The sequence below is a fragment of the Narcine bancroftii genome, chromosome 4, assembly GCF_036971445.1.
Source record: "Narcine bancroftii isolate sNarBan1 chromosome 4, sNarBan1.hap1, whole genome shotgun sequence".
NCBI classification, from domain to species: domain Eukaryota; kingdom Metazoa; phylum Chordata; class Chondrichthyes; order Torpediniformes; family Narcinidae; genus Narcine; species Narcine bancroftii.
This window is the reverse complement of record NC_091472.1, coordinates 303758239-303783600: the sequence shown is the minus strand read 5'-3', so window position 1 is coordinate 303783600 and position 25362 is coordinate 303758239. Positions and strand designations below refer to the sequence as shown.

Below are 25362 nucleotides of genomic sequence, written 5' to 3'. Positions count from 1 at the left end.
CCTGCGCAGATGAACTGTACCTTGATCTTATTTATCTAATATATTTTGCATAGCCATGTTTCCATTTGCTAACATTTGAAGTATTGTTAACTTTTAAATGTCACCCATCAAATATTCTGCATATATTGATTTTTTAAATTATTTAATTGTATTGAGAGTTTATATTTATCTCAGTTATGAAAATATAATTTTGTGCTGATAACCTACCTTGTTCAAACATCTACTTTCAAAGGTCATATTTTACATCTTGATGTAGAGAAAATGCTTATTAAGCTTCTATTTTGTCTATATGTCTTAACAGATGCAATCTGTCATACAGTGAATAGGCACATTGGTAAATTGGTAAATATTGGCAATTTCTGCATATTCACCCTGAATAATGTGCCATTTTCAACTCTATATGCCAATGTTGTAATGCTGCCATTGGGTGAATGCTTTGGTAGTTTGATATTTTGGCCAGAGTGAATTCTGCTTGCTTATTATCTTCTAAATTCTGTTTTCAATTGCAACAGATTTGGGACTCAGACCAGAAATTTTCGTCTTTATTATGATGGGAAACATTTTGTGGGAGAGAAACGGTTTGAGTCGATTCATGACCTGGTAACAGATGGATTGATTACATTGTACATTGAGACTAAGGCAGCAGAATATATAGCCAAGATGACAATTAATCCAATTTATGAGCACATTGGCTATACAACTTTAAATCGTGAGCCTACAAGCACAACATGTCTTCCAGACCTCAAAGATGTTCAAGCAGAACCCCAATCTGCCAAAGAGGAAAATACGCCTGAAGAAAGGGTAAGGATGCTTTATTCCTTCTTCATCTTCAGCCCTATGCTTTACTATTCTATGACATTAAAACATGAATGTTACCATTTTATTTATTACAAACCTCTTTTGAATTGCAACTTGAATAATCGTCCATTAAAAAAACAATCAAATTGAACTTTGGTATAACTATCACAAAGTGGTTAATGACACAATTTGTGGGGCTCTTTGTTGTATTGAAATAATAGGGAATTGCATAAAGTGTACAATACAGGTTGCTCAAAGTAGGGACAAAATAGAAATAAAAATACAGTTATTGTTAGATTCAATTCTATTTGAAATGTAATAAAAAAATATATCATTTTAAAATTCTTGAATACACAAAGAAATATAAATGTACCTGTAATTAGGAATACATCTTTAGAACATTGATTTTTTTTGTTTTTGTTATGCAGATTGGCATGAAATATTCTTTATTTCACAGTTACTTTGATTGCTTAAGTCCAGGATTTCCAAAATCTCAACATAACCTTTTGATATGTTTATCACAACTCTTCAACTACTAATCCTCCATTTTTTTTAATATCCTTGTACTCATTTTAAAAAAATGTTTGGTCTCTTACCCTGGCTGGTCCCTTAAAATTTAACGAAAGTAGCTATAAACAAGAATTAATAGACAACTGGAGCGTGCCACGTAATGACATGGGGCTCGACTTGGAACCTCTTTTCTCTCCGTAAAAGTTTCAAAAAAGAGTTAAAAAGGCTGAAGTGATTAAAATAAAATAGAAAGAAAAGCTGTTGGAAGGCCTACAGAACAACTCAGAATGCCACCTAAGAAGAATAAAACAATTACTATCTTTAAAGAACTTGAACAAGAAAAGGAAGCAGATAAAGAAGAGAGCCCTACCGTGAAGAAGGATCCTGGAGCTGCCCTAAAGTTAGGAACCCATGGGGATAAGCCTGGAGCTGGGGAGATCTTGGACATTCCTGTGCAAAGCCTCCCCCGACAATGGCCACCTGCCACGCAAGAAGAAGGGACTGATAAAAGCAGGCAATTTTTTAAAAGGCTCAAGAAGCCTCCAGCTCCAGCGATCAAGAAGAAGAACAGGAAGAAGAGAAAACATATGTAGAACAAAGAATTTTGACTGAAAAAAACAAGAGAAAATAAAAGAGACTTGTACACCTACAACAGAAATGAAGAAATAAATGGATACTTTTCAGCAATCTCTGGTGCAATTAACAATGGAAGTTAAAAAATGTAATGAAAGTATAATTGAAAGTAAGGGTTATACAAAAAGGTGGAAAAAATATTGTCGCAAATGGATATATCTTTTTCTTTGGCTTGGCTTCGCGGATGAAGATTAATGTCCACGTCAGCTGCAGGCTCGTTTGTGGCTGACAAGTCCGATGCGGGACAGGCAGACGCGGTTGCAAGGGAAAATTGGTTGGCTGGGGTTGGGTGTTGGGTTTTATATATGATAATGCTATTGTATTAGTAGTAGCAGATGTCTCTCATTTCTTTGGGAGGAAGAAAATTTAAAAGTTCTTTTTTTGTATGATCAAATGATTAATTTGTATTCATTGAATTTTTTTGTCTATACTGATACAAATGATAATAAAATTTTCAAAAAGAAAAAGAATTATTAGATAACTGGTACAATCATTCAGATCCCTCTCCTGTTTGCTAAGATTGTATCTTTTTCTAAGCTAATTGAATAATGCAAAAAAAATTGAATTTCTCTGACTGAATTTCTGCATTGCAAATCATTATAAGTGCCTCGTTGAGCATTAATAGAATCATTCTGTTATCTACAGTACCCAAACTCTGCAGTCCACAACTAAATTTTGCAGTCTTTTCCTTCTGCTTTATAATAATTTAAATATTGTGATTTTACTGAAATATAAGGATTTTTTAAAAATCATGAAATTTTACAATATGGTTCTGAATGTAATTAAAAAACAGATAAAATGAACGTTGAGGTTGCTTTTCTAGTTCCCTGTTGCAAATAGCTGGTGACAGAGTATATAGATATGTTTTTGGGAGATAAATTGGGAAAGGTTTTTTAAGAGTAGGTCACATACAATCACTTCAAAATAGATCTTATTTGAAATACTGAAGATTTGTTAATGCTAGAAATATCGGCTCTACAGCTTTTGCTAGAGCTTTGGAGAGTGCCCAAGAGACTTCACTAATGGATTTTTGTTTACGAAAGGCAACAGATGAAAGATCTTGTTGGAGCCACAGATTGTCTGGAGCTGTTCTAAGAGGGTCATGTGGTTTTGCAAGCAGAGAGAGTCAAACAGGCTTTCTCTCAGAGAGAGAGACACACACACAGATCACTTCTTCAGTGTTACAGCCAGCAACAGCAGCTGGGACTGGAACAGGACAAGCTGGAAAGCTTGTGGAAAACCCCATATGGAAGACTGGTTGTAAGTGCTTGATTCGGCCTGGTCAAAGCCCTTGTGGTTCATGCAAGAGGAAGAGAACTGGCTGTCCAATGTTTCACTTGGAATAAGAGAAACAAAAAGGCACTGTGTGGTGACCTGAAAGAAAGAGGTTATCATCTGGAAAACACTGATGGGCAAGTTTTGTCAGTAAGACACTGAAGTGGCTGATGGAAGTAAATCAGTTGTGGATGTTCTGAAATAGAAAATCTTTCTCTCAAAACCGACAAGAACCTTCTGGAGTGGTAACCATTTGCCTTTAAAGCACCAAATCCTGGTGAAACGTTATAAATGTTAAATTCTGTGCACAGTATAAGAATTGCCTGTAACTAGTGAATTTGGAGGATTGGGAAGTGAGATTGGACTGTGAATCAAAAAACTTTTCTGAACTTACACACACATTACATACACATGTGCTTAGAATTAGAAGGTGGATAAGTAAGACAATAGTGATAAGTTAAACTTTGATTCTATTTTCATATTTAAAGATAATTAGAAACAACTTTTGTTTAAGTATCCATTTGTCTTGGTGAATAGCTATTGCTGTTGGGTTTTGGGGTTCTCTGGGCTCGTAACAAGTTAAGTAAGTTTAGTTACCTCACTAATTTTTTTTGTTGCAAAGTGAATTATCCCATATGAAATTTGATGTTGGTCAAACTGATAAATTGACAATTCCTTTCAATTATCTAATGATCGTGTATAATATATAGAAGTTGTTTCCTAAAATATTACAAAATATGATCATCATTTTGCATTTGCCTCAGAATGTTAATTTATTAAATTATCCCAAAATTCTTTGAAGTGGAAAACCCCAATCAAAATACTACCAGTGGAGCTGATGGGTCAATTAATTGGGTAGTGAGCTAAAGGATTTTGAAAAAATGTCCAGATGTAGCTCAAAAATGCCTCAAGTTCTTGCAGGAAGCAAAATCTGCAAATGGAAATGGAGCATGTATATTATGAAATAAGCCTAATGGAAGTTGAAAAGTGAAGCAAGATCTGATTTTGTTGGACTTATCCAAATGGATTTCTAAGTTAAAGGTTTAGTTTTGAGAAAACAGTGAAGGATTTTTGAGTATTCGGAAGAAAATTAGATGTGGGTGCCAAAAATATGGGAAGCATGCTCGAATATTGAATGTTTCTAATAAAGCTCAGATTAGTCATTGGAATGCTAAATTTATCCCACAAATAAGGGAAACAGAAACCTCAATGTCAGATTTTCAATTTGTGTGGAGGAGGCGTTAATAGTTGAAGGTCATCAGTCAGGCATCCAATTTGTACTGCTTAAAATATGCAACATATTAAAGGCACACTGTTTAAACTTTAAGGATACTTCCATCCAGGATATTATTTGCAATGGACAAGGTGCACAGAAATTTTGGGTAAGCTTAGGCCTGAAAACAATCTCTTTCAATTTTTAAACATGTTTGTTTGAGTTTAAGCTGCAGACCTTCCAGCGTAGGAAATTGAAAAGTCTAAGTCAGATTCTTCCACAGCTCTCTTCTATATTCTGTGGAGTAGGGTGACCGAGGTAGTGTCAGTTTGTACTTCTTGCATGAAATTATTTACTGCAACAGAGCTCAAAACAGAGAAAACATAGTGTAATTGAACTGTTGCAAATAAGAAAGAGAGTTGAATGACTGGGTTCTGAATTTCCTATTAGAAGGACCACAGTCTGACTGGGTTAGTACAGGTACACGATCCTTTATCTGGACTTCTAAAATCCAGAAAACTTCAAAATCCAGTAAGTGGGGAGAGAGGCGCCTGGCAGTTGGGGGAGGCAGCCGAGGGACCAACGCTTGGGGGAGGTAGCCAGCACTTGGGGGAGGTGGCCAGGCGGCTGAGGGACCAGCACTTGGGGGAGGCGGCCGGGCAGCCGGCACTTAGGGGTGACTGGAAGGGTGTGGGGGTGGATACGGCAACACATTTCAGGTGGGCTTTCCGAAATCTGGAAAAATCTGAAATTCAGAACACATTGTCCCCCAAGGATTCCCGATAAAGGATCATGTACCTGTAGTAGAACATCAAGCACCATCACACTAAGCACAGGCATACCACAGCCCACTCTTATTCATGCTTTTGAACCACAACTGCATTGCCAGATCCAGCTCCCAGAGAGTCATCAAGTTTGATGATGACACAATAGTAGTATTATTGTTGATAATACTGATGAATGTAACCGCAGAAGAGGTGGAAAATCCCATGATATCATACGAGAATAACAAGTCACCTATCGTGGACATAGAACATCTCACTTGACAGGAAGGCATGCCACCATCATGTCAACCTTCTATAGGAAGTCTATCGACAGCATCTTGGCCAGCTGCATCTCAATGTGATATGGTTGCAGTAGAGAATTGGATTGGAGGTCAATCCACTAGACTATAAAATTGGCAGAGGATCACTGGGGTCTCCATCCCCCCACCCTCCTCAAGGTTGACATGATCTACCTTGATTGTATTTTGAAGTGTGCTTGCAAAATTTTTGAGGATCTCTACCACCTGCATACAGCATGTTTCAGCTACTCCTGTTAGGAAAGAGATACAGGAGTATAAAAGCCAAAACCACCAGGCTGAGAAACAGCTTCTTTCTGGGATTAGTTAGTATGCTGAACAACCAAAGGAACTGTTCGCAGAAACCATCTGAAACTCTAATAATCACTGAACAATATTTATTTTTGTATATTTGTCCTGCATATGTATTGTTAGTCTGCATGTGTGTTATGTCTAATTGTGTGTTTGCATGTTCTGCACCAAGGACCAGAGAATGCTGTTCCATTGGGTTGCACTTGTGCAATCCAATGATAAAAAAATTGAACAATTTAAGCTGCCAAGATAGACTTGTTAACTTCACAGAATATACATACATAATTAAACCTCGTTTTAAGGTTTTGTACAAAATTAGCAAGTTTGTGTTATCATCGCTTCATCGTGGTGCAGACATGACAGTCATGTCCCAGTCCTGCTCCCCCGACCTCGAACATCTGGTGATCAAGTGTCGCCCATTCTACCTGCCAAGGGAGTTCACCGCCATCGTCCTGGTTGCAATGTTCATTCCATCCAAGGCTAACATCTGGCTGGAGGGACTGAGTGCACATCCTGATGCCTTCCCATTCTTTGTGGGGGACTTCAGTCAAGTCAACCTGAACAAGTCTCTGACAAACTAGCACATCACATGAGAGACCAGTGGAACCAACACACTCGACTACTGCTCCTGCACCACCATAAAGAATGCCTACTGAGCCATACCACGGCTGCACTTGTGGCAAGTCTGAACACCATGCACAAAATTGTTAACAAGTACTGATTCTCAGCTTTTGTTTTAGGCAGGGGACCCACACAATCCACAATAACCCTACCAAAAGGTTCCCCAACAACAGGAATAGGTTGCAAGGAAGCTACTGGAGGACCCTGGTTAGGTTTCCCCACAACCTGATAAAGGTGACATGTCTGGCACCAATTCACAACATCCTTCCTCAAACCAGGCCAGAAAAATTGTTTTAAAATTTTATTCATGGTTTACACCAAGATGACCACCCAAAGGTGTACTATGGGCCAAATTTAAAATTTCATTCCAGGAAATTCTAGGAATGACCACCTGATGAATAACCACCCACTCTTCATTTGCAGGAACATCACGAGGTCTCCATTTCCTCGTTAACAATTCACCATTCCAGTAATATCCACAGGGATTTCCTTAATCTCCTCCTCATTCACAGCTTTCTCCCTCAAATCAAGAAAATCAGAATCTGTCTTTTGCTGTTCAATTATCTCTTTCCTTGACAAAGACAAATCCAGATTCTCACATTTAACCTTCTCCTTCTGGACTATTTCAAAAGTACTGAGCAAGTCTCTATCAACTGCTCTCATCATTTTCTTATGCAGGATTTATCTCACAATCTTCGTTAACCTCATCCTTTCTAGGCTTATTTGATAATCTCCAAAACTGACCCAATTTTATCCTCTGCCAAATCATTCCCTAATAAAAATGAGACTCCTTGCATGGGCAACTTTGAAATTAGGGCATATTCATCCACTAACCTAGCCATTTGTTGCCATGTTCCCCACGTCTTTCTCATCCAGGTATAATTTGATCTCATTGGGAACATACCTTTTAATTTCCTCAATTAATACAATTCTCTCAATCTGTCAAAACTTTTTGAGGCGCACCAGCGGTCAAAACAAACAGATTTTCCTCGAGCAAAATCCATGTAAGATTAGTTCCATGTTTTCACCAAACTCCTAAATTTTTGTCTATATACTTCTAGAACCAACTCATAAGCTTTCAATACTGCTTGTTTAACAGTATCATAATTTGCCACTTGCTCTGTAGTCAAACTAGAGTATGTAATTTGTGCTTTTCTCTTCAATCAACTTTGGAGCATAAGAGGCAACCTTTTCAAAAAGCTGAAAATATGTATCTATATCTCTCATTGAAAGGAGGAACTAGATTTTCCTCTCTACTAGCCAAAAACCTCTCCCCAGAGCCTCAATTCTCTTACCTCCCTCCATCTCAGTTTTTAACCTCTAATTGAAACCATCTGCCTCTTTCAATTTGTTCCATCATATATTTCTTATCTGATCATCCTCCCTCTGTTTTTCAGCTACCTCTGTCATATATCCTCCATTTTTCAGTTTCCTCTGCCTGATATTTTCTTTGTTTTTCAGCTTCCTCTGCTTCATATTATTGTCAATGCAATTCAAACCCCTGTTTCTCTTTCTTCTACCACCTCTGTTTCTCTCTTTTTCTTCCACCCTCAATTTCTCCAATTCCAATTGCAATTCAAAAGCTCTTGCATCAAGCTCTTATCCTCCAGAAACTTATTTAAGTCTTTCTCAACAAATGTTCCCTCATCTATATATTTCACTATAATCCTTTGTATTTGTATTTTCCCCATCCAATGCTTGAATTCAGCCAGCTTTAATTCCTTAACAATGACCATCAGTTCCTTTTTTCTTTTTCTCTGCAGGTGTAACAAAAATGTACTAACATCCATTGCTGCTGTTTTTCCACACAGGCTTTAAATTAATTTGTAAAAACCAATTAACTAATCAATCACAAAAAACTTCAAAAGTTTAAGATCCCAAAACTCCAAATATTTCAATCCGAAAAGGATGAGCTCCACTTTCTTACAAGGCCAGAGGACTCCAAAACCCAGCAACAATAAAAATTCACCAAGATAAATGGTTACTTAAAAATTCCTTTTAATTTTCTTTAAATATAATAACAGGATCAATCTTTAACTTATTACTATTAACTTCTAATTCTAAGTGCATGTGTTCAGGTAAGTTCTTTGTCTCTCAGTCCAATCATTCACTTTTCTCCAAATTCACCGGTATCAGGCAATTCTTATACTGTGCACAGAATTTAACATATATGATTCTTCACCAGGCTCTGGTGCTTAAAGTTAAATGGTTACCGCTTAGGAAAGTTCTTGTTGGTTTCAAAGAGATATTTTTGCTCATTGGGCAATCAGTCATTTCAATGTCTTGCTGAAAAAACTTGCCCCATCATGAGTTTTCCAAATGATAACCTCTTCTTCCAGGTCACCACAGAGTTCCTCTTGCTTCCTTTATTTCAAGAGAAAAACCTTAGCCAGCCATTTCCTCTTGTAAGGACTACAAGGGTTTTGAACAGGCTGAACTCAGAACTCACAATCTGTCTTCAAAATGGGGTGCTTCAACAAGCCTGCCAGCTTGTTATGTTGCAGCCTCAACTGCTACTATAGAACAGACCTCTCATTATCTCACACTCTCACTCTCACTCACTCAGAGAAGAATCCTGTTTGTTCTTTCTTCTCTCTATTAATAAAAACCAAAACTCATCCCATGGCTCTAAACCCAATCCTTGAAAAATCTTATCAGCACTTAGGAACATAGGAAATAGGAACAGGAGTAGGCCAAAAATGGCCCATCGAGCCTGCCATTCAATACGATCATGGCTGATCTAATTTATGACCTAACTCCACCTACCTGCCTTCTTCCCATATCCCCTAATTCCTCTATCATGTAAAAATTTATCTAACCGAATTTTAAATATGTTTAAACTTGAGCCCAGACTTTCCTTTGCACCTGCTTTTGAAATTATTTCCAAAGCAGTTTAATTGTCTTTTGCAGAGCCAACTGGAGCCTGTATGTCTAGCTTCAGCATTGCATTTTCAATGAGATGTCTTTTGTGGTGTTACTGTGTTTGTGAAATGACCTACACTAAACCCCCATAATCTATCTCTTTTAAAGACATTTATATATAATATAATATGATATAAGCATGCCAGTTCCTGTCTGAGCAGCAACATGGATCTGTTCCAATTTGCCCACCACAGCAATTGGTCCACAGCAGATGCCATCTCACTGGCTCTACACAAAGCCTTGGAACACCTGGACAATAAAGTTGCATGCATCAGGATGCTCTTTGTCAACTACCATTTGGCATTCAGCACATTATCTGCTCAAAACTGATCAGGACCCCACTGTGTAATTGGATCCTGGATTCCCTCATGTCAAGACTACAATCAGTGAGGATTGGTAAGAACATCTCTACAATTTCCTCAGTACCGGAGCACCAGAAGGCTGTGTTCTTAGTCCCCTCCTCTACTCACTTTATATCTATGTCTGTATTGCTTGATTGTATATGATGTTATGTGTGTAGTTTGACAATAAATTTGAACTTTGATATGCAATCTTCCTGTATGATAAAAGAGCAAGTGTGCCTGTGAGAATCCTGTGCCTATGTATAGAGCAAATATATAGAAGATGTGGCCTGAGAAAATAAGTAGGGGTTGGAGATGGATTGTGGTAATAAATTGACCAGAGAATTGATAGTACACAGAGTTGAAGGTGGGTATTAAGAGTGATGGGCCTGAAGGTGTTACTGGGTGTATTCCTCCCTCTCTTGCCCTTATCCCTCCACCCTTTTAATCAGATATCTGTCTACTTTTTGCTCATTCCTTGACAAAGGACTCAGGCCAGAAATGTTGGTTATACATCTCTGCTTCCTCTGGACAAAGTTTTTGCAGCACTTGTATTTTAAACTAAATCATTATCATCTACAGACCCTCGAGTTAAACTGAGCGTTAGTATTCTTGTATTGGCAGCTCTGAGGCAGCAAGCATTTCTTTATGCTTTAAAATACTGTAATCTCCAGGCAGTTAAATTGCAATCATTGCATGCTTCTCACCAGCAGTTAAACTATTGCTTTCCTGCTGAATTGGAGCCCTCAGTGCTGCATTAGAGAACTTGTTTAAGTTTGGAAGAAACCATCATGCATAATTCATATTTCAAAGACATTTGTTCTCCAACCAGGGTGCAGTATGCCATCAAAAAGTTCTGCCTTTGTGATGTGAAGGTCACGCTATTATAGTTTCAGAATCAAAAGATGGAGTAATCCAAATTGAATCCACAATTTTTATACATTTTATGCAATTGGCTTCATCCTTGTTCATATGTGCAATTAATATTTTAATATCTCCACAAAATGCATAATAAATCACCTCAAGATGATGATAAATGCAAGTGTCATATAAAGCTGACTTTCCAGAGATAAAGAGAAATATAAGATCTTGGTCTTATTTGATTTGGATATCAAGATGAGATACCTCTAATAACTAACGTAATCTCTCGTGAAAAGACCTTAAAGTATATTATAATTATAAATGTTTAATAAACTATCAAATTTGAATATATTCATGAATAAAAGTAAAGAGAATCATGGTTCATTTATTTCTTCCATGGAACAATAGTGTAGAATATTAAAGATGATTTTTTTTTGTAAATTATTCTGCTTTCAATATTTGGGTGAACAATTCTGTAATTCTTAACATTTCTTAAGACTAAATAAGAAAATATTCATTAAAGATGTAGTTTCACGCTGCTATATTTTAATAATGCATGCATGACTCATGTAATGCTCATTATTTTCTTACTGATGGTGTTTTTTAATCTGATGTGATAAGAAATGGATTAGTGCTAGCACTTTGTTATCGGTTGACTGATTTTTAAAAAATATGATCTGATCAATTCACTGTACTTGCTGAAACCCAACCCCCCAATACCTCCCCTAACTAGATTTCTCTCTCTGCCTCCATCCTCCCCACCCCAACAATGAAATTGTTGTCGTCAAGGGCTTGTTAGCCACAAGTTTAACAACACGACTTGGAGCATTGCTAAATTCAGGAACCCAATTGAGCAACTGTACAGAGAGAATTATCCTTAAATGGGTGCTCAAACTGACCCACATCTTGAGGATGAATTGCTAATTAGATTAAATCATTTGGATGTTTTTGTCAGATGAAAGAACAATATTCCAAATTATATGCTAATATATTCAATTTTTTTTTCAAAGAAATCTGAAATGATCGCAGGGATTCATGGGAATTTGACTGCTTTGTATTGCCTTTTAAAAATGTAGTGTTTCAAATGCAAATCATTTTTTAGGTCTTCATTTTTAGATCACTTCATTTTCATTGTTAGAATTTGTGCAAATCTTTTACCCTAAAGAAAGCCTGTAAGCAAATTTTCATACAAGAAAATTATTGCTGGAGATTTTCTTAAAAATCATATTGTACAACAAAAATGCCATGCAAAGCTAGAAAATACTATAAATTCAAAATCTATGAACCATAGTGAAATTTTAGTAGCAGCTCTAGGACTTAGAATGGGACCCAAAAAAGTACCCTCAATTCTGTGGCCACCACTAAACCAGTTTGCTTATTCACAGTTGACTTCACTTGTTCGAAGAGCCACACTTAAGGAAAGTGAACGGATTCCTAAGTATGAAAAAGTACATAATTTTAAGGTAAGGACATGAAATTAACATTTTTGACATGAAAAGATATGTAAGCTTTGGTTTAATTTATCCAATTTATTGATGATAATATTTAGATAGTGTTTGCATTGTAGAATTGATTATTGGCATGAATATAAATTGTTTTTTGATTCCAGCTGAACAATTATCAAAATGAACTGTTTATTCAAATTATGTTTAAATTATAATATCCTGTTGTAGTGGGGTCACTACTGCTACAGCCAGGTTATAGCTCCTGGACTATAGCTCGAAGCTTGCAGAGGAAGCCACACCTACTGTCTGGGCCTTAAAGGGTTGTGTCCCTAGCCAGGTCGGAATATTCTGGACTGGTCGGCCACCTGTGAAGAGCTCCTGTCTTTTGCTAATAAAAGCCTTGGTTTGGATCAACAAGTCTTTGGTTCTTTCGACGAGCTCTACAATTTTATTAGCAAAAAGAATGTTTTTTTTTAAAAAGGGATGGAGCGTCTGACTCGGCCAGAAAAACTTGACATCGACCCACAGTCAGCTACAGCCCTCAAAGCCTTTAAGTTCTGGCTGATGAACTTTGAAAACCTCCTAAAGGTCATTGAAATGGAGGAGGATAACCAGCGTCTAACAGCATTGCTGTCAATGGTGTCCTTGAGAGTCTACAAGAATATCCAGGATGAGACCACTTACACCGCAGCCATAAAGGTACTGAACGAACTGTACGATCAACCAATGAACAGAGTTCATGCCCGGCTCGTGCTTGCATCGAGGAAGCAACATCCCGGCGAGTCCACCAGGGCATATTTACAAGTAGTAAAGGCTTTGGGCAAGGACTGTAACTGTGTGGACAAAACTGTTGCCGAGATCACAAACGATCTCGTCCGGGATGCCTTTGTGGCCAGGCTCCGATCGAACGAAGTGAGGCTGCGCTTGCTTGAACAAGGGGTAGAAATCACAATGGAGGATGCAGCCTTAAAGTTAAACGAGCTCTCTAGGGACTGGACCCCACGTTCTGATGTGAGTAGAGTGCCCTTCTACCCTACCACCCCCCGAGATACTGACGGCCTGTTGGCTGCTGCTTCACTGCCCCCTGTGAACCCAAAATGTTATTTCTGCGGGAGGGTCAAGCACAGCAGGTCCCAGTGCCCAGCAAGAAAAGCCAGGTGCCAGAAGTGCCTTAAAAATGGCCACTTTGCTGCAGTCTGTAGGTCTAAAATGGCCGCCGGCAAACACAGTGCCTCGTGTGAAGCCCAACCGCCACTATCCCATTCAAACCCTTCTTCCCCAGAGTTCTCGTCCAATGAGAGCGAAGGCTTCCCTGCACGGCAACACCTGACGTCACGGAGATGCCGAACCCGGAAGGGGCAGCCCACCCTCGCAACCATGATGTGCCTGCGAGTGATATGCCGTGGGGTGAAGGAGCTGCGTCGCCAGGGTGTGGGCTAAGGCTATCCACAGACTAAAAGTGAATTGGGCCCACCTGTCTGAAGTGAGGTATTCAGCGACCCCGAAACGTGCTACCCAAGTGTTGAGAGGTGCCCATGTACGTGCCTCTGTGGAGGCCTCTGATAGTGGCACCACCACAGGATATCTGGTCATCCAGTTGACCAATGTGAGGAGGTAGCGTGCGCCTCTGGACACTGGTAGGGGCCCCACAATGTCAATATACATGTGGCTGAACCAGCAACGTGTGGGCTCAAATGTCTGAATTTTGGACAACTGGCAGTGAGTACAAGTCCTGGCCCATAGCGAGACATACCTGTTCATCACCATCCTAACAGTAGTCCTGATGCTGAGGTGAGCCAAGAACACTTGCCTCCTCCATGCGGCTGGAACAAGGTGACGTTTACCCGTCAAGGTGTTGCAGAGCAGAGTGCGATTGCTGGGGGTGATCTGGACATCCTCCAGGTGTAAGCTGTGAGCACTGTCCGGTACACCAGAATATCAGCATCTGTTTGCTGCGCTTCTACCAGGGCTGTATAGTCGACGCTAGGGTTAGGGTCATGCACTGCCGAGATATTCAGCCAGGATAGGGCGTTGACCACTACGTTGGATTTACCGGCTATATGCTCAATGTCCATAGTAAATTCAGTGATGTAGGACAGGTGCCACTGTTGCCTGGCTGACCAAGGGACGGAGATTTTACGGAAGGCAAATGTAAGGGGTTTGTGATTCGTGTAAACTTTTAACTTCCTGCCCTCCAGGAAGTATCAAGAGTGCCGAATTGCCAGGTATAAGGCTAACAGTTCTCTGTCAGACACTGTTCTTGAGCTCTGGTGGCCTGAGGTGTTAACTGAAAAAGGCCAGCATTTCCAATGTCCATCAACAAGCTGCTCAAGTACACCCCTGACCACTGTACTAGAGGTGTCTGTTGTGAGGGAGGTCATGGCATCTGTCCTGGGGTGCACGAGGGGGACTGCATTGGCTAGGGCGCTCTTAGTGGCCTGGAAGGCCTCTGTGGCGTCTTGGGTCCATTGTAAGTTTTTATTGGGCCCTGCCATGAGGGGAAAAGAGTGAGCTCTTGATGCATGCTGCTGCAGGTATGAACCGGTGATAGAGGTGGCCATACCTGCAAACTCCTGTAGCTCTTTCACCATTGAAGGGATAGAGAAAGAGCGGATAGCTCCACCTTTGCTGGCAATGGTCTGATCGATTCGATGGACCAGGAAGTCGATAGTCACTTGGCCAGATTAATGGTGAGGCCAAAATCGCTCAGCCTGGAGAACAATTGCCTTAAGTGGGTGGTGTGCTCGGCGTGTGTGTAGCTGGCGATTAGAATGTCGTTGAGGTAGATGAATGCAAAGGGCAGATCCCAGCCCACCGCATTCATCAACCTCTGTAAAGTCTAAACCACGTTTTTTAATCTGAAGGGTATGCGGAGGAATTCAAACAGTCAAAAGGGGGTTATGATGGCCGTCTTTGGAATGTCATCTGGGTGAACCGGGATCTGGTGATGGCCCTTGATGAGGTCCACCTTTGAAAATATTCATGCCCCCTGTAAATTCGCAGTAAAATCTTGAATATGTGGCACGGAATACCTCTCTTGAATGGTGGCCTCGTTGAGGTGGCGGTAGTCACCGCATGGCCTCCAGCCACCCGCTGACTTGGGGACCATGTGGAGGGGTGAGGCCTTGGTGCTATCAGAACGCTGCACGATGCCCAGTTCCTCCATTTTTTGAAATTCGCCCCTGGCCAAGTTAAGTTTTTCAGGGGGAGGCAGCGCGCCCTGGCATGGAGGGGAAGGCCCTCAGTCATGATCTTGTGCCTCATCTATGTTTGGGTTCTGCAGAAGTGAGCATGGTGATCATGGGGAAATGCGTCAGGATCTGGATGAACTCATTAGTGGCAGTACTCACCGAGTGCAAGTGGGCGTTGGTGAGCTTGGTGTCGTTGGGGGAGAGCAATTGAAATGTCTGGGCGTGGACCAGTCGATGCCCCTTGATGTCCACCAGGAGGGAGTGGGCCCTCAGGAATTCGGCACCAAAGAGTGGTTGCTGCATTGCTACCATAGTGAACTTTCAAGTGAACCGGCGGTCCCCGAAGTGGACTGGCATGGAATAAGTGCCGAAGGTTCAGATACTAGAGCTGTTTACCGCTTGAAGGTTTCGGCCCATTTTATAAAACCATATAACATTTACAGTATGGAAACAGGCCATATCAGCCCTTCTAGTCCCCACCGATTTAAGTGAACTCCACTAGTTCTATCTGCCTGCTCCCTGCCCATAACCCTCCTACCCCCTCACATCCAACCTTCTTTTAAATGACAAAATTGACCCTGCTGCAACCACCTCTTCCAGAAGGTCATTCATCTCAGCCACCCCTGTGAAGAAGCTTCCTCTTATGTTACTTCTAAAGTTTTGCCCCCTAACCCTTAACTTATGACCCCTTGTTCCAATCTCTCCTACCCTCAAGGGGAAGAGCCTATTCACATCTACTCTATGTATTCCCCTCATAATTTTATATACCTCTATCAAATCCCTCCTCAACCTTCTACACTCCAATGAATAAAGACCCAGTCTACTCAATCTTTCTCCATATTCGATACTGCAATCCAGGCAATATTTTAGTAAATCTTCTCTGCACCCTCTCTACCTTATTGATATCCTTCCTATAATTTGGAGACCAGAACTGCACACAATATTCCAAACTTGGCCTCCAATGTCTTGAACATTCTCAACATCACCTCCCAGCTCCTATATTTTATGCTATGATTTATAAAGGCCAGCATACCAAAAGCCTTCTTCACCACCCTATTGATGTGAGAATCCACTTTCAAAGAACGAAGAACCGTTATTCCAAGATCTCTCTGCATTCCTCTATCCCGTCCCCTTCTCTGCATACGTCCTATTTTGATTATTCTTCCCAAAATGAAGCACTTTACACTTAATTACTTTAAGGTCCATCGGCCACCTTTCAGCCCTCTCTTCTAAGCCGTCCAAATCCTTCTGCAGACCACGAAAACCATCCTCACTATCCACAACTACCATATTTTTGTATCCAATTTACCACTTTATTTACCACTTCATCACCCAAATCATAAATGTAAATAACGAACAAGGGACCCAACACCGATCTCTGAAGCACGCCGCTCGTCACTGGCCTCCATCCTGACAGACATTTGTCCACAATGATTCTCTGGTGCCTATCTTATAGCCACTGTTAAACCCATCTGACTATCTCAACATTAATCCCTAGTGCCTGAACCTTCCTCACCAATCTTTCATGTGGAACCTTATCGAAAGCCTTACTGAAATCCAAATAGACCACATCTACTGCTCTACTCTCATCAATCTTTCTAGTCACTTCCTCAAAAAAATTCAACAAGATTTGTCGATCATGAGCTTCCCCTCACAAACCCATGTTGGTTGTCCCTGATCAATCCCTGCCCCTCCAGATACTTATACATATTATCTCTAAGGATACCTTCCATAAGTTTACCCACCACCAATATCAAATTTACTGTCTGATAATTGCTGGGCCTATACTTGGAACCCTTTTTAAATAGAGGAACCACGTTTGCAACATGCCAATCCCACGGCATCACACTTTCCTCCAGTGAGTGTTGAAAGATCACTGTCAGAGCCTCCGCTATTTCCTCCCTGACTTTCCTCAATGTCCTCGGGAAAATCCTGTCAGGACCTGGAGACTTATCCACCTTCATATACCTCAGAAGTTCCAACACTCCCTCTTTTCTGATCCCTATGTTTTCCACAATTACCCATTTTGCTTCACTTATCCACACAAGCATCAAGACTGGTTGGGGGATGACACTGTATTGTGCCCCAGTGTCCATTAAGAAGTGTTGGCCTGACAGCAAGTCCTGGATAAGTAGGAGTCTATGCAGTTGGCCAGTCGTCACAGCCATTAACAATGGCCGGCCTGGGCATTTCCCTGGAAAGTGTGGGGGAGTGGCATCGCCAGGCATTGGAGCCCACCGTTGATGATAATAACAGTGCAGCTCACCAGTGGGGTGTCTAGTTTGACTGATCGGTTGGACGATCAGTTGGATGGTTGGTCGGATGGCCGGTCGGTGTTCCTTGTGGCGGGTGCTATTGATGTGGTGTTGTCAACTGGTTGATCGAAGCTCAGGCATTCCTCTTCGCCGCCCATAATACTTCTGCTTGGGCGGCCACCTTTCTGGGGTCCTCAAAATACTCCACCGCAATGTGCAGCTAGATGTCCTTGAAATATTTGCTGGAACAGTGGGCAGCAGGTATGACCATCACAGAGAGCGAGCACGTCGCTCATGAGGGCAGATGTGGCCCTGTCCCACAAACTGTTGATGTGCAGCTTAGTACTTTTTGATGGCCACATACCTGCCTTGTTCCAGGGGCTGCTGGAGGAAATTGATAATCCAGGCTGCCGTGTCCTTGTCAAGGGTGCTGACTATGTAGTAGTAGTGCATGTCATCCTAGGAGATCCCTTGAATGGTGAACTGCGCCTTGGCTTGCTGGACCACAACCATGGTTGGGCGGTCCAGAAGCAGGGCAGTTTCAACGCTACGGCGTTGATCTCTGATTGTTGCTCCATCGTCGGGCCCAAAATGCCGTTTGGATCGGTGGAGGTCACCACTGTAGCGGGGTCACCACTGCTACAGCCAGGTTATAGCTCCTGGGCTGCAGCTCAAAACTTGCAGAGAAAAGGAGACACGCACGCTGGTAGAGTGTATTCGACACAGAGTTTATTTGACACAGAGTTTATTCAGGGGCAGCTCTGCCTTTTATAGTGAGCTCAGCTGCATCACCACTGGGGCGTGGCTTGAGCCGGCCATTGATTGGGCCCCCTGTGATCCACCGCCGGTGGTTGGCCCTGTGGAAACGGGTGTTTCAGCCCATGCGAGGTCTCGCCAGTCGCCACATTCAACAGCCATTTCTGGTATGGGCCTGAAGTGTTAAATTTGCAAAATTATTCACTTGAGAGTGCTGCATGTGTATAATACTATCAGTGACAATTTCTTCTGGCTCTGTTACCTTTAAAGAATACTACCCATGAAGTTTCGTGTTCAAGAAATGGACTCAACCAGCTTAGCTTAATGAAATTAAATGAAAAGAAATGCATAATTTTAATTTCCATAGTGTCAGTCTGTGGGAGTGATTATTTTTGGAAGTTGATTTTAAATTTTGTTGCATTTTCACTTGCAATAAAAGCCTTCCCCAATAAAATCTTTTTGACATTTGATAATTGTACTGTAATTTTATATTTCTCTGTGCAATAATGTAAGAGTTATGTAATATTTTTCCCCTTAAGCAATGATTATTTAAGACCTAAATATTTCTCACTGTCATTAGAAGTTCCATTTGCAGAAGACTGCTAATATACTAAATACACCCCAAAGTACATCATAACATTTATTCAGTTAAAAAATTAAGGGCCTCGTGATATTTTTCCATACAAAATGTGAACCTACTGAATATTGACAATTTGCTACTGTCAACAGAAAAGCTTAATCATGTCTTGTTTAAGCTTTAGAACTTTTGTCATTTGCTTTTCTAATGTTTAAATTAATCAGATGATTTAATATATTTTGGTTTCATTTGTGTTGGAAGAGTTAATAATACTATTCGAGTGCATTTAGTCACAGCTGCATTTTTCAGAGGACATAGTAAAGTTTCTTTATTTGAACAGTCTGCAGGCACATGAAAACCTCATTGATTTAATAGACGCCTGAATGTTTGCTCATCTTATTTGTCTTATATGTACAACCCATAATCTGAAAAACAGTTCTTCTCCACAGCTTATTTTTAGTACCATCAAAAAGGTGTTAATGATAGTTGCTGATCTCTGATTTGGAAAAGTTTATATTATATTTCTATTTTCATCCCATATTGAAACAGTTTCAAAGTCAAAGCTTCAGATAAATTTGTTTTAATATATTCATGGTTTCACTGAACACACCTTGGAATAAATTAGACATGATTTTGATGTCTCTAAATATTTAATCTAAAGATATTCATATTGCTTACAGGTTGTTGCCATGGTCATTTATCTCTACTCCTATCCGATATGTTATACAAAACTACTTGATGCTTATGAATTTTGCATTTAATGTTTTAATTGCACACAAAACAAATGTAATGTGAGAACAAAAATTTGATGAAGAGTGCCCAATTTTCTGACTACATTTTGACTGCTGGTTGATTTAAACATAAAATGACCCTTATTTTAAAATTTCTCTTCAACTTTGTTGAATGGTTCTATTTTGATCAAATGATTTCTGTGTTACAGGTTCATACATTCCGGGGACCTCACTGGTGTGAATACTGTGCCAATTTTATGTGGGGCTTAATTGCTCAGGGTGTGAAATGTGCAGGTACTTTTTAAATCTGAATTTTATTGTCATCGTTTGATATTTGAATTCAAAATCTCCTCTTTTATGTTTATTGATCATAAATTAACATGATTAATCCTCAAATTTAAAAGCAGTTTCCTAAAATGGTGTGCTTTTCTCCTAAAAAACTGATATTAATTAATAAAAACAAGCAATAGGCCTGTTTAAAGGGGAGATGTCATGTTTAGATTTGCAGTTCACAGTGCCCATTTTGCACGCCAATGCTGTCTATAACTCCAATTTCCGTTCCACAATAATAATAATGTACGACAAAGAAGTTGTAATCTAACTGGTATGATTTTGCTTAACTCAAGAATGTCTCATGATCTGAACGATAGTTGCTGCAAGACACAGCAATATCAGCCGCAGGCTTCATACAGAACAAGATACGGAACTGTCTGAACCTTTGTGCCTCTGCAAATTCATCGATTGCATTCAAATTAACTATGATTTTCATAAAGGGTCAATTAAATGAAGGTACAGTAAAATTTTGATTATCCAAAATGGTCAGGACCAGCCCCATTGCGGATAAAGTTTTTTCAGAGAACCTGTTCTTTTTTTTAAAAAAACAGCCTAGTAGCAACAGCAAATCACTTGTAACAGAGTTTAAACAACAAGGGAAGGCTTTTTAAGCATTAAAATAATGTTTAATTCTCACCCAAAAAAAATGCTGGCCACTGCCGATCACCGACACCTCCCCATTCCCCACCTCCCGCTCATGGTGGGAGCCCTAGGGTCCTGCTCCTGCCCGGGAGCTTGAGGTCCCCGCTGCTGCCGGGAGCCCGAGATCCGCTGCCGCTACCACCAGGAGCCCAATGTCCCCAGTCAGCTCAGCTTTGAAAAATTTCGGATAACTGAGGATTTCAGAGAATCCGATTTTGGATAATCGGAGTTGTACTGTATATGGCATTTATTCAGTTGATTTTGATTTGGCTTTGTTACTTCATATATGTTATGCCAAATGTTATTCTTGTGATTGTAAATTAATCCTGATCCCAAGTATTTAAATTTAACAATTTAAAGGTAACCGGCCCTTCCAACTTTAAAGGCCGCACTGCCTCAGTACACCAATGTGACCAATTAACTGACTAACCCCGTGTGTCCTTGGGATGTGGGATCTGCCAGAGGAAACCCACATAGATACGGTGAAAATGTACAAACTCCTAACAAGTAGTGGCAGTTTTGAACCTGAGTCACGGGCACTGTAAAGGTGTTGCACTAACTGCCACATGAACCCTGTCACGCAATATTAATTCAAACTATTAATTAAGATATCAGGGTTTGAAAGGGACAAAACTTGATTTCCAACTAAATATTTACAGTGCCCAACCAAATACTTAAACGTAGCAGGTACCCAGGGTTTGGGTGTTTTAAAAGGAATCAGATGGGAGGTAAGGGGTGGGGAGTAGCATTACTGGACAGGGGTAGTATCACTGTTATAGAAAGAGAGGACACTGCAGAGGGAGTGTCTACTGAGATAGTGTGGGTGGAAGTCAGAAATTGGAAAGGAATAATCACTGTACTGTGAGTTGTCTATAGGCCCCCCAAATGGGCAGATTTTGGAATAGTGCAGGAAATACAGGTTTGTGGTTGTAGGAAACTTCAACAATTATTGACTGGCATTTCCTGACTGTAAGGGATAGATGGGGCAGAATTTGTCCTATGTGTTCAAGAGGGATCCCTGACAGTGTATGTGGACCAGCCGATGAGAGGAGAGGCCATACTGTATCTAACTCTGGGTAATGAACCTGGTCAAGTGGGGGAGCATTTTGGTGAGAGTGACCACAAATGCCTGAGCTATGGATAAGGATTAAAGGAGACAAAATGGGAAAGTGTTTTAATTGGGAAGGTTAATTAATTTGGGATGAGGCAGAAACTAGCGAGAGTAAATTGGAAACAGATGTTCAAGGGTGAAAGTACAAACTAATGTGGAGGAAGTTTAGGGACCACTTGTGGTGAGATCAGGGTAGGTTTGTTCCATTGGGACAGGGGACCTTGGTTGCTGAAACAGGTGAGGCAGCTAATCAAGAGGAAGAAAGAAGCATACAGTAAATATAGGAAGCAGGAAATAAGTAGGGATCATGAGAAGTACATGCTATCCAGGAAAGATTCTAAGAAAGCACTTTGGAGAGCTTGAAGGGGCCTCGTAGGATTACAGAGAACCCCAAAACATTCTATGTGTATGTGAAGAACAGAAGGATGACGAGAATGAAGTGTGGTTGGTAAAGGATAAAGGAGGCAACACGTGCCTGGAGGCAGAGGAGGTTGTGAAGGTCCAAAATGAATACTTTGCTTCAGTATTCACAAGAGTAAAGGACCTTGATTAGGGTGAGGTCAGAATCATAGATAATGACATTTGAATTGAACTGTTGAATTATTATGCGCTGGATGATGTTGAGATTAAGGTAAAGGAAGTGTTAAATCTTCTTAAAAATATAAAGATTGATAGGTCCCTGGGGCCAGACATGATATACCCCTGTTTGCTGTGGGAAGTGAGGGAAGAGATTGCTGGGGCAGTAGCTATGATCTTTGAGTCCTCTTTCACCACAGGGGAGGTGCAGGAGGATTGAAGAATGGCACATGTAGCTCCCTTGTTTAAAAAAGTAATAGGAAGAATCCTGGGAATTATAAACCAGTGAGTCTATGTCAGTGGTGTGTAAACTATTGAAGATAATTCATTTTTTTTTTAAATACTTTATTTTTTACTTATTCAGTTATTCAGACTCAACAAACTACAAACAAATAATATACACAGAAGTATATATTAATCCCATCCCCTTAGTTCCCTCCCTTCCTCCCTCATACATTTAATAAAGCAATCAATAAACATTAATACAGAATCAATGGGGGGGGGGGGCGTGGCAAGATGGCGTAGAGTCTAGACGTGTAATCTCGACCTCTCTGGCCAGACTTTTAAGTACCTGCTTTTTAACTCTTTGTTTTCAAGTTTAATTTTTTTTAAATTTTAGTTTAAAGTATTAAGGAATTATTATGGCCACTCATGGTAAAAAGATGAAACCTCAAGTGCAGAAGAAGTTACATTTTCGAAGTGCTGAAGATGTGGGGCCTAGACGACTTGATACAGCCCCAGGCTCAATCTCTTCATTGTCTAAACCTCAAAGACTGCCTGTGAGAGCTGAAAAAAAAATGTCTGTTACTCACCAAGTGAAGGATGGTGCTGGAATTACCCGTTCTCTGGAAGAAGGTGGGTGTTCCCAAGAAGTGGACCCCGATTTGGAAAGCCTTTCGATTTCAACAGAGGGAGCACGCAGGAAGACGACTCCATTGTTGGAAATGCATTAGGTAACACTTCAATCTGAAGAAATTGCTTATGTTCGTGAATTGATGGAAAAACAACAAGATAAAGGGGGAGTCCAGCGGCGACTCCCTGAGGAAGTCCAGACCCGCAGTAAATCTTTTAAAATGCCTTCTGTTGAGTTGCAGCAGGAGCTACAGTTACCTTGTTCTGCCACCATGTCAGAGAGAGCAGAGTTGAGATTTACCGAATCACAGTGTATGCAATTAAATGCTATTGTTCAAGCTGTTATAAAACCTTTGTTGACATCTCAAATGAATGAAATGGTTCAAATGAATGCTGGTATAAGTTCAGAATTAAATATGGTTAAAGCACATGTGGATGCATCTTATGAAGAATTTTTTAAAATTCAGACTGCTTTTTTGGACTGTAAACAACAAGTGATTTCTAACACAGAAAAAGTGTTGAAGATGGAAAAATCAGTCATAGAACTAGGAGAATGTGAGAAAGAGCTAGAATAAAAAATAGATTACTTGGAGAATCAAAGCAGAAGGAATAATGTGAAAATTGTTGGTTTGCCAGAAGGTATAGAAGGACAAGATCCTCTTCGTTTCTTTAAAGACTGGATCCTGCAAATATTAGGGTGAGAATTTTTCTCTGGGGGACTGGTACTGGAAAGAGCCCATAGTGGTTTAAGAAGAACACCCTCAGCTGATCAACCACCGAGACCAGTAATAATTCGATGTTTGAGTTATTTGGACAGAGAAGCAATACTTCGACTAGCAGTGCAAAATGCGAGACAATGACAAACTCCGTTATTGATTCAGAATAGCAGAATTTTTTTTATCCTGATTTGAGTCAAAAGGTCATTCAACGTCGACATCGATTCAGTCCAGTTAAAGAAGTTTTTTGGTGTAAAGGTTATAAGTCTACTTTTCACTACCCCGCAGTGTTGAAGGTATTTTATGGAGACTATCAATTTCGGTTTTTTAAAAATGAACGTGAAGCAATGATTTTTGCTGATTCATTGCCAGATATAAGAGGACAAAGACATAGTCTAAAGAAAAATCTGGTTGTTCTGGAAATGGAAGAAATGGTAGAAATGGGAAAAATGGGAATGGAAAGAGTCTACCTCCTTCTGAAATGGGATCTCTGAGATTGGAATCTTTTGGATGAAAAGAAGAATTTTCCAATTCTATTTTTTTTTGTTATGATATTTTGATGTTATTGATTGTTTGGCTGGGGAGGGAGAGATTTGCACTAAGTTCTTTACTAGTCATCAGTCACTGGTGGGTGACCCACACCCAATTTTTGTTTAGGGAATTATTACCTTTTGGTAGTTTTTTTTTTGGGGGGGGGGGTTCTTTTTTTTCTTTATTTTTTTTATTTTCATTTTAGTTAGTTTTTAATTTGTGATTTTTTTTTTCTATTGGAGGGCCTATATACGTTGATTTGAGTTTTTATATAAAGATATTATTGGTATTTAGTAATAATACTAGGTATGTCAAAGTTGAGGTTTGCTACTTTTCAGTTTATAAAAATATTATTAATTTGAAGTGGACTGATCGAATTAAATATCTGGGTATAATTTTGAATGTTAATTATCAATCTTTATATAAATTAAATTATGCTCCATTAATGAAAAAAATTTAAACTGATTTGATTAAATGGAAAGATTTACCTATTAATTTAATGGGAAGGATAAATACAATTAAGATTAATATCTTTCTGCATATACAATATTTGTTTCAATCTATTCCGTATTTACTTGATAAAAAATTTTTTCGAGATTTGAATAAAATGATTAGGGAGTTTTTATGGAGCGGTAAATTTTCGAGAGTAGCTTTGAATAAATTAATTTGGAAATATGAGTTAGGGGGACTATGTTTACCACATTTTCAAAATTATTATGAAGCAGCTCAACTTAAATTTATTAGTTCATTGATGGATTTGGTAAGGCCTCCTAGTTGGGCTAAAATTGAGATGGCAATTATTTCTGAATTTGAAATACATCAATTTTTGTTGAGATGGAATATAAATTTTTTACAATATAATGTGCCTATACTAAAACATTTAATGAAGTTATGGATAAAGAAAAATAAAATGACAGGCTCTAGGGGTAAATTATCGGCTTTGACTCCGTTGTATAATAATCAACTTATTTCTTTTTCAATACATAATCAAAGTTTATTGCATTGGAGATTTAAAGCTGTGAAAAATTTGGGAGATTGTTTTAAAGAGGGTAAGTTTTTATCTTTTAATCAGATGAGGGAAGGTTTTGGTATTGATAAGA

At 39.7% G+C, this 25362-nt stretch overlaps 1 protein-coding gene across 3 annotated transcripts in view; it reads left to right on the top strand.

The window, feature by feature from the left end:
- chn1 (chimerin 1) overlaps positions 1–25362 on the top strand; it is a 112573-nt gene that overhangs the window by 47150 nt on the left and 40061 nt on the right. For all 3 annotated transcript variants that reach the window (XM_069935777.1, XM_069935776.1, XM_069935779.1), the window contains 3 exons: positions 513–801; positions 11932–12009; positions 19711–19795. In XM_069935777.1, the coding sequence (XP_069791878.1) occupies positions 513–801; positions 11932–12009; positions 19711–19795 (452 nt within the window). The remainder of the gene's footprint in view (positions 1–512; positions 802–11931; positions 12010–19710; positions 19796–25362) is intronic.